At 45.1% G+C, this 12,500-nt stretch overlaps 4 protein-coding genes across 4 annotated transcripts in view; 1 reads left to right on the forward strand and 3 right to left on the reverse strand.

The window, feature by feature from the left end:
• Nucleotides 1-1,365: 1,365 nt before the first annotated feature.
• ETH_00032270 (uncharacterized protein) lies at nucleotides 1,366-3,630 on the reverse strand (the record flags this gene model as incomplete). The annotated part of the gene is made up of 6 exons (XM_013377918.1): nucleotides 1,366-1,463; nucleotides 1,674-1,725; nucleotides 2,174-2,303; nucleotides 2,642-2,758; nucleotides 3,041-3,270; nucleotides 3,526-3,630. 6 exons carry the CDS (start codon nucleotides 3,628-3,630, stop codon nucleotides 1,366-1,368), a joined length of 732 nt encoding a protein of 243 aa, XP_013233372.1.
• Nucleotides 3,631-4,103: 473 nt separating this feature from the next.
• On the forward strand, nucleotides 4,104-5,102 carry ETH_00032275 (uncharacterized protein; the record flags this gene model as incomplete). The annotated part of the gene is made up of 3 exons (XM_013377919.1): nucleotides 4,104-4,164; nucleotides 4,335-4,455; nucleotides 4,565-5,102. 3 exons carry the CDS (start codon nucleotides 4,104-4,106, stop codon nucleotides 5,100-5,102), a joined length of 720 nt encoding a protein of 239 aa, XP_013233373.1.
• A 953-nt stretch (nucleotides 5,103-6,055) lies between these two features.
• ETH_00032280 (uncharacterized protein) lies at nucleotides 6,056-9,545 on the reverse strand (the record flags this gene model as incomplete). Its single annotated transcript, XM_013377920.1, has 8 exons — nucleotides 6,056-6,139; nucleotides 6,394-6,463; nucleotides 6,681-6,888; nucleotides 7,109-7,215; nucleotides 7,431-7,494; nucleotides 7,667-8,127; nucleotides 8,351-8,667; nucleotides 8,958-9,545. The coding sequence occupies 8 exons, from the start codon at nucleotides 9,543-9,545 to the stop codon at nucleotides 6,056-6,058; spliced, it is 1,899 nt and encodes a 632-aa protein (XP_013233374.1).
• A 1,171-nt stretch (nucleotides 9,546-10,716) lies between these two features.
• Nucleotides 10,717-12,500, reverse strand: part of ETH_00032285 (uncharacterized protein) — a gene marked incomplete at both ends in the record, with an annotated part of 6,613 nt that continues 4,829 nt past the window's right edge. Inside the window, 3 exons of the mRNA XM_013377921.1 lie at nucleotides 10,717-11,114; nucleotides 11,671-12,064; nucleotides 12,425-12,500. The exon at nucleotides 12,425-12,500 is cut by the window's right edge and continues 223 nt beyond it. Of these exons, the coding sequence (XP_013233375.1) occupies nucleotides 10,717-11,114; nucleotides 11,671-12,064; nucleotides 12,425-12,500 (868 nt within the window). The remainder of the gene's footprint in view (nucleotides 11,115-11,670; nucleotides 12,065-12,424) is intronic.

The following is a 12,500-nucleotide window of genomic DNA, read 5'->3' on the forward strand; positions in this document are numbered from 1 at the left end:
TGCAGGTGCTGTGCGCATCCCTTCTGGCCGCCTCTGCCAACAAGTGAGAGAATCTGCTGCTGCAGAGAAAAGGCAGCAGATGAAACCAAATCAAGTTTCGTGCTGCAGCAGCAAAGAGAGGAGGCAGCAGCAGCAGCAGCAGCAGCAGCAGCTGCAGGAGTGTGTGTGCTGCTCTTCAGAGTGCCATTTGAAAGAGATTATGCCGTCTCATTTCAATTTGATATTTGCACTCTCTTTTAAAAAGAAAGAAATTTATTTCCTTTTCTTTTTTCTTTTAGAATGTTCTAATGCAAACAACAAGACTCGCCGCCGCGGCGGTTGACACTGGGTACCCCCAGTGGCGCCGAAAGGCAAAGGAGCTTCTTTTTGGATCTTTTTCGAAATAAATTAAATTGTTTCGACAAAAATAATAATAAAAAGACGAAGTTTTTGCAGAACAATTCAAGTTTCGCGAGTGTGGGCGCGGGAATAACGCATGCGGCACCGGCTCCCTCCCGGCTTAAGAGTGACCATCGGCCCCCCCGTTCAGTGCGCCCTTTTCAGCCAAATGCCTCTCATATTAAACGAATTAAACAAAAGAACTTCTTAAATAAATATAATTGAAAAAACTCTTCAAGGAAAGCCAAACGGCACAGCAGGGCTCTTCCAGGAACTCTGCTGGAGGCGTCACCCCTGGGCGGTGACCCTCGGGCACGGCAACGACTGCGGCCTCAACTTCATTTAATTCAATTCGTTTCTAAATAAAAATAAATGCAAAAAAATATTAAAGTAAATCAAAAACGAGTTAAGGAAGATCTGCTCGGATAAAGACGAAGTTAAACCGAATTAATTGGACGGCTGGCTCCCCCCCAGCTAGCCTTAACAGGCTAGGGAGAACGCCACAAAGAAAAGAAAGTCCCCTCAAATTATCTTTACTTTCTTTATTATTTTAAATAAAATTACAATAAAGTCCAATTTACCACAAAGCACCTCCACATGGGTTTATTTCCCCCATGAACGGACCTCATTCGTCACCCCGAAACAGCTGGCGTCTCAGCTTATTGAAAGCACTTCAGTGTGTTTGCGGCTTTTCTTTCGCTTTATTTTGCACTTATTGTGACTATTCCATTATTAATTCGTTTAGTTCTCCCTGTTGTTGTCTATTATGTTCGAGTTTGCTCCGCAGTTTCAGGAGTGTGCAAGTTTTCGCATTCTTGAATTTTGTTGCAATTCAACAAGTGCGCGCGGCCGATCCTAGTGGAATCCGCGGGGAAAGCTGCCGAAAGGGAGTTTAAAAAAGAAGAAAAGAAGATTTTAAAGTACTTGGGACTTTTTTCCCTCCATTTTCCTTCAAAAAATGCAAAAACCAACTCCGAACTTCGCCGCTCACAGCTTCCCCCCTTGAGTCGCCTGCCGAAGAGCATCTTTAACATCAGCTTTTATTCGCTGAGCCCTCGAGACATTCAAAAACATCAACTGTCCTCCTGAGTGCAGCAAATTGGGCAAGCAGCAGCATTTCGTTTGCTGCAGCAACGCGCTGCTGCTGCTGCTGCTGCTGCTGCTGTTGCTGCTGCTACTGCTGTTGCTGCTGCTGCTGCTGCTGTTTCTCCTGCTGCTGCTACTCCGAAACAGCAGCAGCAGCAGCAGCAGCAAAGCCTCGCCTTTTGAAAGAAAGAGCTGCGCAATCGGCCCACCTGGCAGCAAATAGTGCAGAGTCACCAGCAGCGCGTCTGGCCTTTTCAGGAACTGCAGCAAATTGCAAAAGATGAGCCCCGCAGCCCAAGCTGTAACCCCCAGCAGCAGCAGCAGCAGCAGCAGCAAAACAATTCATAGCAAGCAGAACGAAGCAGCAGGCAACAGCAGCCGCCCCTGCGATGGGCGCAGAGGCAGCAGCAGCAGCTGCAAACACCAGAAAGGAAGATCTTTATGCTTTTTGAGTTAAAAGAATTAAAAAGGTAAAAACCACCATTTCATCTGATTGATAAGAGTGAACAGTAGTGCTGGCAAGCGAAATCAGCCCTTCTGCCGCTGCTGTTGCTGCTGCTGCTGCTGCGGGTGGTATGTGAGCGCCGCTGGAACGCAGCAAGCAGCAACTGGTGCAGCAAAGCAGCAACTGGAGCAGCAAAGCAGCAACTGGAGCAGCAAAGCAGCAACTGGAGCAGCAACTGGTATTTTTAGATGAAATAAAACTCACAAGATCCGACAAAGGAGCTGAGTCAGTCTTAACTCCGAAGATGTCCGCAAGAATGTGAATAAAGAGCGTCAGCGCGTTCGAAGCCAGCAAGCAGTTTTCGGCTAAGTCCAAAACCACGGCGTACAGCAGCCTGCAGCAGCCCGCGGAGGAAAGCAGCGCCCAGCTGGCGGGAAAACGCGGCAAATGGGGATATAATAATTAGTAATAATTAATAATAATAAATAATAATAGTAATACTTCAATAATAGAAACGAAACAGTTCAAAAAACTCGCAAAATTCGCAGTTTTTGCTGCTTTCCGATTTTCTGAACTGCTGCTGAGCGGCGGCTTCGCGGCGTCTTGTTGGCAAACGAGGAGTAAAGGCAGAGAGAAAGGAAAGACGTTTTAAATTCTATTCAGTGAATTAAAAAGTTTTAAAATTAAAAAAGAGAATTAAACAAAAGTCTTTTGAACTCCGTGCCAACGAACTCGTCCACGCGCTTCCACAGCACGAACTTGGGAGTGCTGAACAGCGAGGAAATCGGCAGCAGCAAAACACCCTCCAGCATTCCGTTTTCAGGGCAAACGCCGCTCTCTCCCCATTGCCTGCATTTAAAAAGAACAAAATTCATAAAATTAATTTAATTAATTGAAAAAAACAAAAAAATCCAAAAAAAACAGCAATTACACCAAGAATTCAGAAAACGTGAACTGCCCATCTCAAACTCTGCTGCATCAGGCCGCAGAAAAGAAAGCAAAAAGAGGGAAAAGAAGGAGCAAATAAGAATAAAGTGTAGAGACAAAATAGACTAGGATAAAATCGAATAATATAAAACAGAATTAAAAATAAAGAGAGGTCCCAGAAGCCCGTCAAGGAAGCGCGTTCACCGTTTGCCGGGCTTTGAATCTGCACTTCTCTTGGCGCCCGCGGGCGCATGCAGCTCTTCTTGTGCAGAAATTGAATTGCTAATTAAAGCGCCGAATAAAGAAGTTCCCGCAGCTGCAGAATTTGCTGCTGCGGCCTTTTGCTGGCTGAGTTTCTCTTCGCCCGCCTGCTGCGCGCCGCGCAGGCACTGCAGCTGAAAAGAGTGGTCGTCTGCGACGCGGCGGATGATCGCCTGGGAAATCGCCGAAAAAGCGGATTAAAAGGACAAAAATGAAGAATTAAATCATTTTATTTAACCAATTTCGATGCAAATAGGTCGGATATGCGCAGTTCGGGTCCCCAGGACTCAGCAGCAACAGGAACGGCAGCAACTTGAACAGCGGCTTCCTGCCTGTGCTGCTGCCACGATCTCGCGCTCAAAACGCTTCATATGACGCAAAATTGTTCCTCTTAATTCAACTTTTGAATTATTTTGAAGGAAACTTACTTGTTGACGCACAATTCGCAGCGAGTCATTTCCCTCGGGGGTGTAAAAGATGGAAAAAACCGGCTGGGTTTGTCCCACGGCCGCCACGATCACTCCAAACACCATCAATCAAACCCCCGAAACTTCACTTTTTTTTGAATAAAAGAGACTCCAGCCAAAAACTAAGAGGGAAATCATGCAAAGAACTAAAGAAGCTCATCAGCAAATGAAAAAACTCGAAAAATCAGAGGCGGAAGGTTCCAGGATCCCAGTCTGCGGCGGAGCGCGACTGCAGCACGCCTAAAGGAGCTGTTTTTGATATTTTTAAAGTTAAATGGAACTAACTGTTCCTTTTTTTTCAATTTAAAACTCTTGAATACTCTTTTCTCTTCTTGAGAGGCAACAAGAATGAACTGCCGACACCGGGGCTGTGTGAAATGGGCATGCAAGAAAGCTGAGCGGCGGCGGCGCGTTTTGGGTCTCATTGCAGCTGCAGAAAGGCCCAATTTTCTGTTTTTTCTCTTAAGTTTATTTCAATATTTAAATTAATGACCTGTTAGAATTCATTTAATTGATTTTTATTCAGAAAACGCAGCAAAATGCGTTATAATCTGCAGCAGCAGCAGCAGCACCAGCAGCAGCAGCAGCTGCAGCCGACAGGTAGACCAGCAGCTGTCTGGGTGACCAGACGGCTGCTGCTGCTTGCTGTTGCCAATTCACTGCAGCGGCTTCTTCAGCTTCTCCTTTTATTTACTTAATTCAAAAAAATTAAAAATAAAATTTCTCTTATTTTAATCTCATTAAGCTTTGCGAATGCCTGTGCCCCGCAGCAGAGAACTGCGGGGCCATGCGGCACAGCAGCAGCAGCGGCAGCAGCAGCAGCAAGGTCGCAGCAAAAAGCCTCGTTGCGCATTCAAAAGAAAAGGAGAAGAAAGTATCTGCTTTTCCAAAGTAATTAAACAGTATAACTAAATTAAAAAAAAATAAAAATTTAAATTGAATTAAAACTAGACTAAAAGGAGAAAAAAGACCCTTCCGCCTCATTAACATTACTGAACAGCAAAACTCACAAAGGCAACAAGCGGCAGCAGACGCTGCAGCAGCAGAAGCTGCAGCAGCAGACGCTGCAGCAGCAGAAGCTGCAGCAGCAGACGCTGCAGCAGCAGAAGCTGCAGCAGCAGACGCTGCAGCAGCAGACGCTGCAGCAGCAGAAGCTGCAGCAGCAGACGCTGCAGCAGCAGACGCTGCAGCAGCAGACGCTGCAGCAGCAGACGCTGCAGCAGCAGAAGCTGCAGCAGCAGACGCTGCAGCAGCAGAAGCTGCAGCAGCAGAAGCTGCAGCAGCAGACGCTGCAGCAGCAGACGCTGCAGCAGCAGACGCTGCAGCAGCAGACGCTGCAGCAGCAGACGCTGCAGCAGCAGACGCTGCAGCAGCAGACGCTGCAGCAGCAGACGCTGCAGCAGCAGACGCTGCAGCAGCAGACGCTGCAGCAGCAGACGCTGCAGCAGCAGACGCTGCAGCAGCAGACGCTGCTCCGCAGTCTTGCTGCTGCAGCTGCAATTCGAGATAATGCGAAGCAGAAAGAAACTAAAAACTAAAAGTAAATATTTTATTTTGAATCTAAAACACTTTATTTTATTTAAAAATGAAATAAATTGTTTACAAAGAAAACTTCCCCTAACTTTGTCCTTATAATAAATAAGAGCTCTGCAGTCTAGCAGCAAATTAGAACTCCTAGCTTTGCTTAATAGCCTTATATATATATATATACATATACATATATATATAATACTTTATATATAATTATATAAATAATGTATCTACAATATATATATTATATATTCATTATATATATAATTATATACAATGTAAATAATGTATATATATCTAATGTATGTATTCGATTTTATGCATATATATCTATATATCTATATATCTATATATATATATATGTATATGGGGCTATATATATATACCCACATACATATATATTATATATATGATATATAATACAAATATGGAGTATATACATATTATATATATGCATTAATATATATATAATATATATATAAGGCAGCAGCAAGACACCGTTGGGGAAGCAGCAGCAGCAAACGGGTAGTTGAGCAGCAGCAAAAGGGAAGCGAAGACTTGGCAGCAAACAGGCAGCAACAAAAAGAATATAATTTTGCATTAAATAATATACTTAATAAATGGCATCAATGGATTAAAAGAATATATTTAATAAATGGCATAAATGGATTAAAAGAATATATTTAATAAATGGCACAAATGGAGTAAAGAATATATTTAATAAATGGCATGAATGGATTAAAAGAATATACTAAAACTGGCATAACTTGACTAAAAGACTATATTTTAATAAATGGCATAAACTGAGTAAAATACTTAATAAATGGCATAACTACTAAAAGAAACCATTAATAAGTGGAATAAATGGACTAAAAGGAAATATTTAATAAATGGCATAAATTGAATAAAAGAAAGTTAAAATAAATGGTAAAGCAGCAATTCAAACAAATAAAGAACAAGACTAGACAAGCTGCGTCAGCTGCAGACGGCCCAGCTGCTGCAGCGCGGGCGTCAGCCGCTGCTGCAGGTACAGCAGCTGCTCCTCCTGCAAAAACAACAAAAAGTTTATTTTCAAAAATAGAAAAATGAAATTAAAAATGGAAAATAAAATAAAATTAAAATGAATAAATAAAAAGACGCAAAGATATGCAGCGGGCAGGCAGCCAGCCAAAAGACGCAGCAGCAGCAGCCGGGGGCAGCAAACTGAAACACCGGTCGAATTTAATAATTTAGAAAGCGTTTTAATTCTTTTTTATCTATTTTGATTCAAAAAAACAAATAAAACTGTTTTGAACTCACCTCAGAGCGGCAGCGCCGCCACTGCCAGTACTCGACGCTGACGGGCAGAAACCCTTGCAAGTTGAGGTGTCTGTACACCTCAGCAACAGCACAAGTTCAACTTTTGCAACTTTTGCATTTTCGGCTCAAATTCAGTTTGTTTGCTTCATTTTTGCTGCTTTTCTCTGTTTTCACGTTTAAATTTGAATTTTTGTTCAATTGAATGCAGAATTAAGCTCGTTTTCGACTAAGTTCGCCTTCTGAATTCAAGTTTCCGCTCCGATCGGCTGCAAGAAGGAACTCCTTGCCTGTGTTTGAGCGTGCAAGGCGCGTGTCTGTAGATCATGTCGACTTCGACAATTATTTTTGTTTCTTCATCATAAAAGTCCACTCGGTAGCCGCCGCAGCTGCTGCTGCGCTGCAGCTGCAGGCGGTAGGGGCCCCGCAGCAGCTCCAGGCATAAGGCCACTTCTGCATGCAGACCACTGGTCTCCTGCCGGTCCTGCAGCTGCCGCGCTGCAGCAGCAGCAGCAGCAGCAGCGCATGCAGCCGCAGCACTTGCTTCGGAACTCCGGGATGAATAAGTGAGAACTAAGGCGGATTTCGGACCCAAACAAACTGCTGCAGACGTCTAGAAGCTTTAATTTATCGCAACAAATGAGCAAAAAGAATTAAATTGCTTTTTAAACTTTTAATTTTAAATAAAATTAGATTAAAAATAAAATAAAAGTCCCACCTGCTTCTTCGCTGGCCGTCCGCCACGCCAAAGGCATTTGGCTGCTGCAGCTGCGCATTTCGAGTTCTGCTGTCTTTTGAACTTCTTGAATTTTCATCAGCAAATTTCTATTCAAAAAACAAATTCAAAAAGCTTTTAAATAAATAAATAAATAAATAAGTAAATAATAAATTAATCAATTGATTAAATTCACTTCCATTTATTCCCAACTTCCTTCTCCCTGCAAAGCCCCTCTGCGCCCAGAAAGGCCCCTGCGATTGATGCTCTAGGGTTTAGGGTTTAGGGTTTAGGGTTTAGGGTTTGGAGCTGCTGCGGGGCGCACCTGTCTCTGGTGACCGGCTTCGAGTATATTTCATTCAGCAGCCGCTGCAGCAAACTCGCCTTATCTGTCGCAGCAGCAGCAGAGAAGAAAAGGGTTTAGGGTTTAGGGTTTAGCGTTTGAGGATTCACTGGGAAGCAGATCAGATCTCCCTCGTCCCGTTTTGTCGTTTTGTTGCTGTTGCCGCTGCAGCTGCTGCTGCTGCTGCTGCTGCTGCTGCAGCTGCAGCTGCTGCTTACCTTGAAGCTGGAAGTAGCAAATTGCGTAGGCGGCCTCCACCAAGGCGGCGATGCCCAGCGTGGGGTGACGTGCTGCAGCAGCAGGAGCTGCAGCAGCAGCAGCAGCAGGAGCAGCAGCAGCAGCCGCTGCTCCTGGGAGCGCCTGCTCCACGTGCTGCAGCAGCTCCAGCAGCAAATCTAAAATGCCGCTGTGGGGGGGCCCCAAGTCGCAGAGCGCGAGGCCCCCCAGCAGCATGGCACTTCTATGGGGATTCCACCCTTGCTGCTGCTGCTGCTGCTGCTGCTGCTGCGTGCTGCAGTCGATGCGGAAGTGCTGCAGCAAAGTGTCGCAGTTCGCGGGGGTGAGGAAGCGCAGCCGCGCCAAACCCCGCAGCAGCAGCAGCAGCTGCTGCTGGTTGAACTTGTGCAGATTTTCGAAGGCCAAAGAACTCAACTGCCGCAGCAAAAAGCCCCGAGCCAGACTGCGCAAAACCCCAAACCCTAAACCCTAAACCCTAAACCCTAAACCCTAAACCCTCGACTGCAAAAGGAAGACATGCGGCAGGCGAAAGCAGCTTTCAGCGCTGCCAGCCGCCGCGCAAACCCCAAGCCCTAAACCCTAGCCCCCAAGCGCCAAACCCTAAACCCTAGCCCCCAAACCCCAAACCCCAAACCCTAAACCCTAAACCCTAAACCCTCGCGGACCCCATGGAGGCAAGGGCGTCGACAGCAGCAGTGACGTCTGCTGCAGTGAAGGAGTTGATTTCTTCGCTCATCCGCTGCAGCAGCAAATCGCAAGTGCTGCGGCTGTAGGCCCCCCAGCGGCGCATTGCATGCAGCAGCAGACACAAGTCCTGCGGCAGCAGCTGCTGCAGCTGCTGCTGCACCTCGCCCCACACAAACTGCTGCAGCACGGAGTCCCGCACTTGCAGCAGCGCGAGAGCAGCAGCAGCAGCACATAAGGCCCGCGGAGACAAACTGTCCCCGCGGCCCACAACCTCCCGGCCCAGCTGCGACGCCAGCTGCAGCAGCAGCAGCAGCAGCAGCAGCAGCATGAGCTGAAATGAAATGGGGTGAAAAAAAGTTAATTTAAATGGGTTTAAATGGAGTTGAATGAATTTAAATCAAATTGAAACGAATTAAAGTGAAATAAAGTCAATTCTAATCAATTTTAATCAATTTTAATCAACTTTAATCAATTTTAATGAATTTAAATGATTTAAAATGAATTTAAACGATTCAAAATGATTTAAAATGAATTAAAATGCTTTAAAATGATCAAAAATGAATTAAATGGATTAAATGAATTTACCTGCTGCGTGGCCAAATTGGAAATTCGGAGAAGTGCCAAAGAGCTGGCGATCTTCGACAGCAGCCGGCCATCTGCTTCTGGCAGCAAAAGTCCGATTTGCTGCAGCAGCTGCTGCAGCAGCTGCTGCTGCTGCGGGTCTTGCTGCAGCGCAGCAGCAGCAGCAGCGTCGCGGCTCGCCCGCGCCAGCTGCTGCAGCACCTGCTGCAGCGTGGGCAGGTCGTGTGCTGCGCTGCTGCAGGCGAACTGCAGCAGCTCTGCGGGCTGCTGCAGCAGCGCAGCAGCAACAGCGTGGTCCCCAGGAGCAGCAGGAACATTGTGCAGCAAACGCACTGCCCTCCTGCTGCTGCTGCTGCTGCTGCTGCTGAAGGCCAGGCACGCTCCCACTGCGGCCAGGCTGCCGTCGCCCGAAGGGAGCGTGGGCCGTGTCTTCGCCGTTGCTGCTGCTGCTGCTGCTGCTGTCGTTGCTGCTGCTGTTGCTGCTGCCGCTGCTGCTGCTGCTTCCAGGGGCCCCCGGGGACGCAGCTGCAGCAAGGGGGGCCCCCGGGGGCCCCAGCTGCGGCCCAGCGCCGCCTCAATGAGGGGCAGCATAGGGTGGGGAAATAAAGAAGAAGCTGCAGCAAAGTAGTTTAAGAAAAATGAAAGTTGTGTCCCAAACCCTAAACCCTAAACCCTAAACCCTAAACCCTAGACCCTGGGGGCCCCCTGGGCTCTCGGGAGCAGCGGGCGAGCTGCAAATGAGGCGAAGAGGAGTAGAAAAAGAGTTTTTATATTTTTATTTTAGTTTAAATTATTTAAAATTAAAAAGAGAAGTCGAAGACTGCGGAGTGGTGGGGCTGTACATACACCGCAGGCGCCGTTGCATGTCTTGACTCTGTTTTCTGGAAAACGGAAAAGAGGAAAAGTTGAATAAAAAAGGGAAATTAAAAACAAAAGAAAGTTTAAAGTGTTTTAAAATACTAATGAAATACTTTTGAGGCCTTACGAGCTCTTTTCGAAGCAGCTTTCCGAAAAGATCTTCTCTTCGAGCCCTTCTGCATTGCCGACTTGCAAACTTCGCCGCAGGCTCGCTGCTGAAAAAGAAGATAAATGCCATTTAATTGAAAAGAATTTTTAAAATTGATTCAATTTTCAGATTTGTAAAACTAAAAAGACCATTTCCCACGAGATCTCCCGCTTTCGCGCTCCGAGTCTCGAGTTCCTCGACCACGAACACAGATGATCCGAGGGGAAACTTCATTTAAATTGAAACTAGAAAGTGAAAAAGGAAAAAAGCAATATTTGAACAAATGAAAGAGAGGCCAAGGCATTTAAATCAGCCTGAAATGGCGCCTCCCGCTGGCCGCGTCGCGGGAACGAGTCCGCGGTTTCGCCGAAAAAGGCGAAGAAAAAGAAAATAAAACTGTTTTAGTGAAGCCAATAATGCTAAACTTTGCAATATTTAGAATTGTGGCTAAAGTTGAGGGCACAGCTGACGCCTCTGCCCGCAAAAACGAAGAAAAACGAAATTGAATTTGCAAAAAGCAGTTCCCCTCGTTGAACGCCGCCGCGCTGCGGTGTACGTACACCGCAGCGGTATTCGCAGCAAATTGAAATTCAAATGCAAAATACCCTCCCCGCATTCCATTTGCGAGCACTTTTCAATTATATTTATAATTAATTGATTTGGAATTGGGATATCCCACTTAAGACTTTTGCCGCGCCATTTCTCGAGTTTCGCTTCAGCTTGCGGTGTACGTACAGCTTGCGGTGTACGTACACCTCAGTTTAGCGCGAGATTTTCGGCGTCGGCGAGGAGAGCTTTGAGCTGGTCATTTGTTTCTTTTTCTCTTTCTTTTTGGTCTTTTGTTTCTTCTTTTTCTTTTAATATTTCGTGTCTCAATTTTAAACTTCGAATTCTTTTTCTGCGCTCGTCTTCGAGCTCCTGCGCCTTCTCCCAGTGCTGTTTGCAAATCAAAACGTCAAATTCGTCTTCGCCAGAATTCAAAGATGAAATAATAAAACTTGCATTTTCTTTTTCAACTTCTTCTCTTTCAAGTTTTCCTTTTTCAACTTTTTCTTTTTCATTTTTTTCTTTTTCAGCTTTTTCCTTTTTTACGAAACTTCCCCAAGACGCAGCCACGGCCCCCGCCACCAGCAGCCACCGCTCGAAGTCATTTGCTGCATTTTAAATCACAAATATTACTTAAATTAATTTAATTACTTAAATTAAATTAAATTAATTAAATTAATTGAATTAAATTAAATTAACTAAATTAAATTAAATCAGTTAAAATTACATTAATTAAATTAAATTAAATTAAAATTGAAAAAGATCTCCGCAGCGCCGCCGCGAGGCCCCCAGCAGCCAAAGATTCCGCAAAATGTAAATTACAAAAACTAAAAACTTGTTAAAAATTGGAATTTTAAAATATTAAAAAAAATAAAAGTGCAGCAGAAGAAGCAGCAGCGAAGCAGCAAAATGAGACTGCGGCGCAAACCCGAAGCAGCAGCCGCAGCAGCAGCAGCAGCAAGACTGAACTTTAACGTTGCTTCAAAAAGCCAAATAGACAAATTGCTCCATAACCAGCGGCAAACGCAATGGACAACTCAGCAAATAATTAAATAATATAATTAATTAGTTAATTAATTAAATCAATTTAACTAATTTAATTGATTTAATTAATTATTTATTTAATTAAATTAATTAACTAATTAATTAATTAATTAAACGCACAAGAAACGTCTTCGAACAATTGGCGTTTTCGCACGAAGTCCGAAACTGCTGTTTCGCTTAAACCCATTTCGAGGCGAAGAGCTCCGCGGCCTCCTCTTGCTGCAGCAACAAACTCTCTTGCTGCTGCAGCAGCAGCATCTGCGTCTCCGCTGCCGCTCACTTTGCTGCTGCTGCTGCTGCTGCTGCTGTCGCTGCTGCTGCTGTCGTTGCTGCTGCTGCTGCTGCCACTGCTGCTGCTGCTGCTGCTGCTGCTGCGTCTGGGCAAAAGGGGAACTTGAATTAGTTGATTAAAATGGGAAAAGGAATACTTGTGCGTCAGCAGCAGCACAGCGCAGTCGCAGCAAATTGAATGAACTGCAGCAACAAAGTCATAAGGCACAGCCCCCTCAGCAATCTGTGGCAAAGCGCAGACGCAGCAAACAAACAAAACAAAATTAATTGAAACAAATTAAAATTAATTACAATTAACTGAAATTAATTAAAATTAATTAAAGGTAATTAAAGTAAAATCAAATGCTGCAGCAATTCTTGCAATTGAACAGCCGTGGGTCCGCCAGGCGGCCGCTTTAGCTGCTGCTGCTGCTGCTGCAAGATTAGCCACGAAGTGAAATAAATTAAATTTAAAATAAGTTTGAAACACATTTAAATAAAATATTAAAAAAGGAGAAAATTCTATTCATTTAAAGGCCAAGGTTTGCATGCAAACAGCGGCAGCAGCAGCAGCAGCAGCAGCAGAGCCACAAACAACACCCACCAGCGTCTGCAGCGCACTGATGTTCTTTCCAATTTGCCGCCGCTGCTGCTCCTGCTGCTGCTCCTGCTGCTGCTCC

Source organism: Eimeria tenella, genomic scaffold (assembly GCF_000499545.2).
Source record: "Eimeria tenella Houghton genomic scaffold, Eth_scaff68, whole genome shotgun sequence".
NCBI lineage: Eukaryota > Apicomplexa > Conoidasida > Eucoccidiorida > Eimeriidae > Eimeria > Eimeria tenella.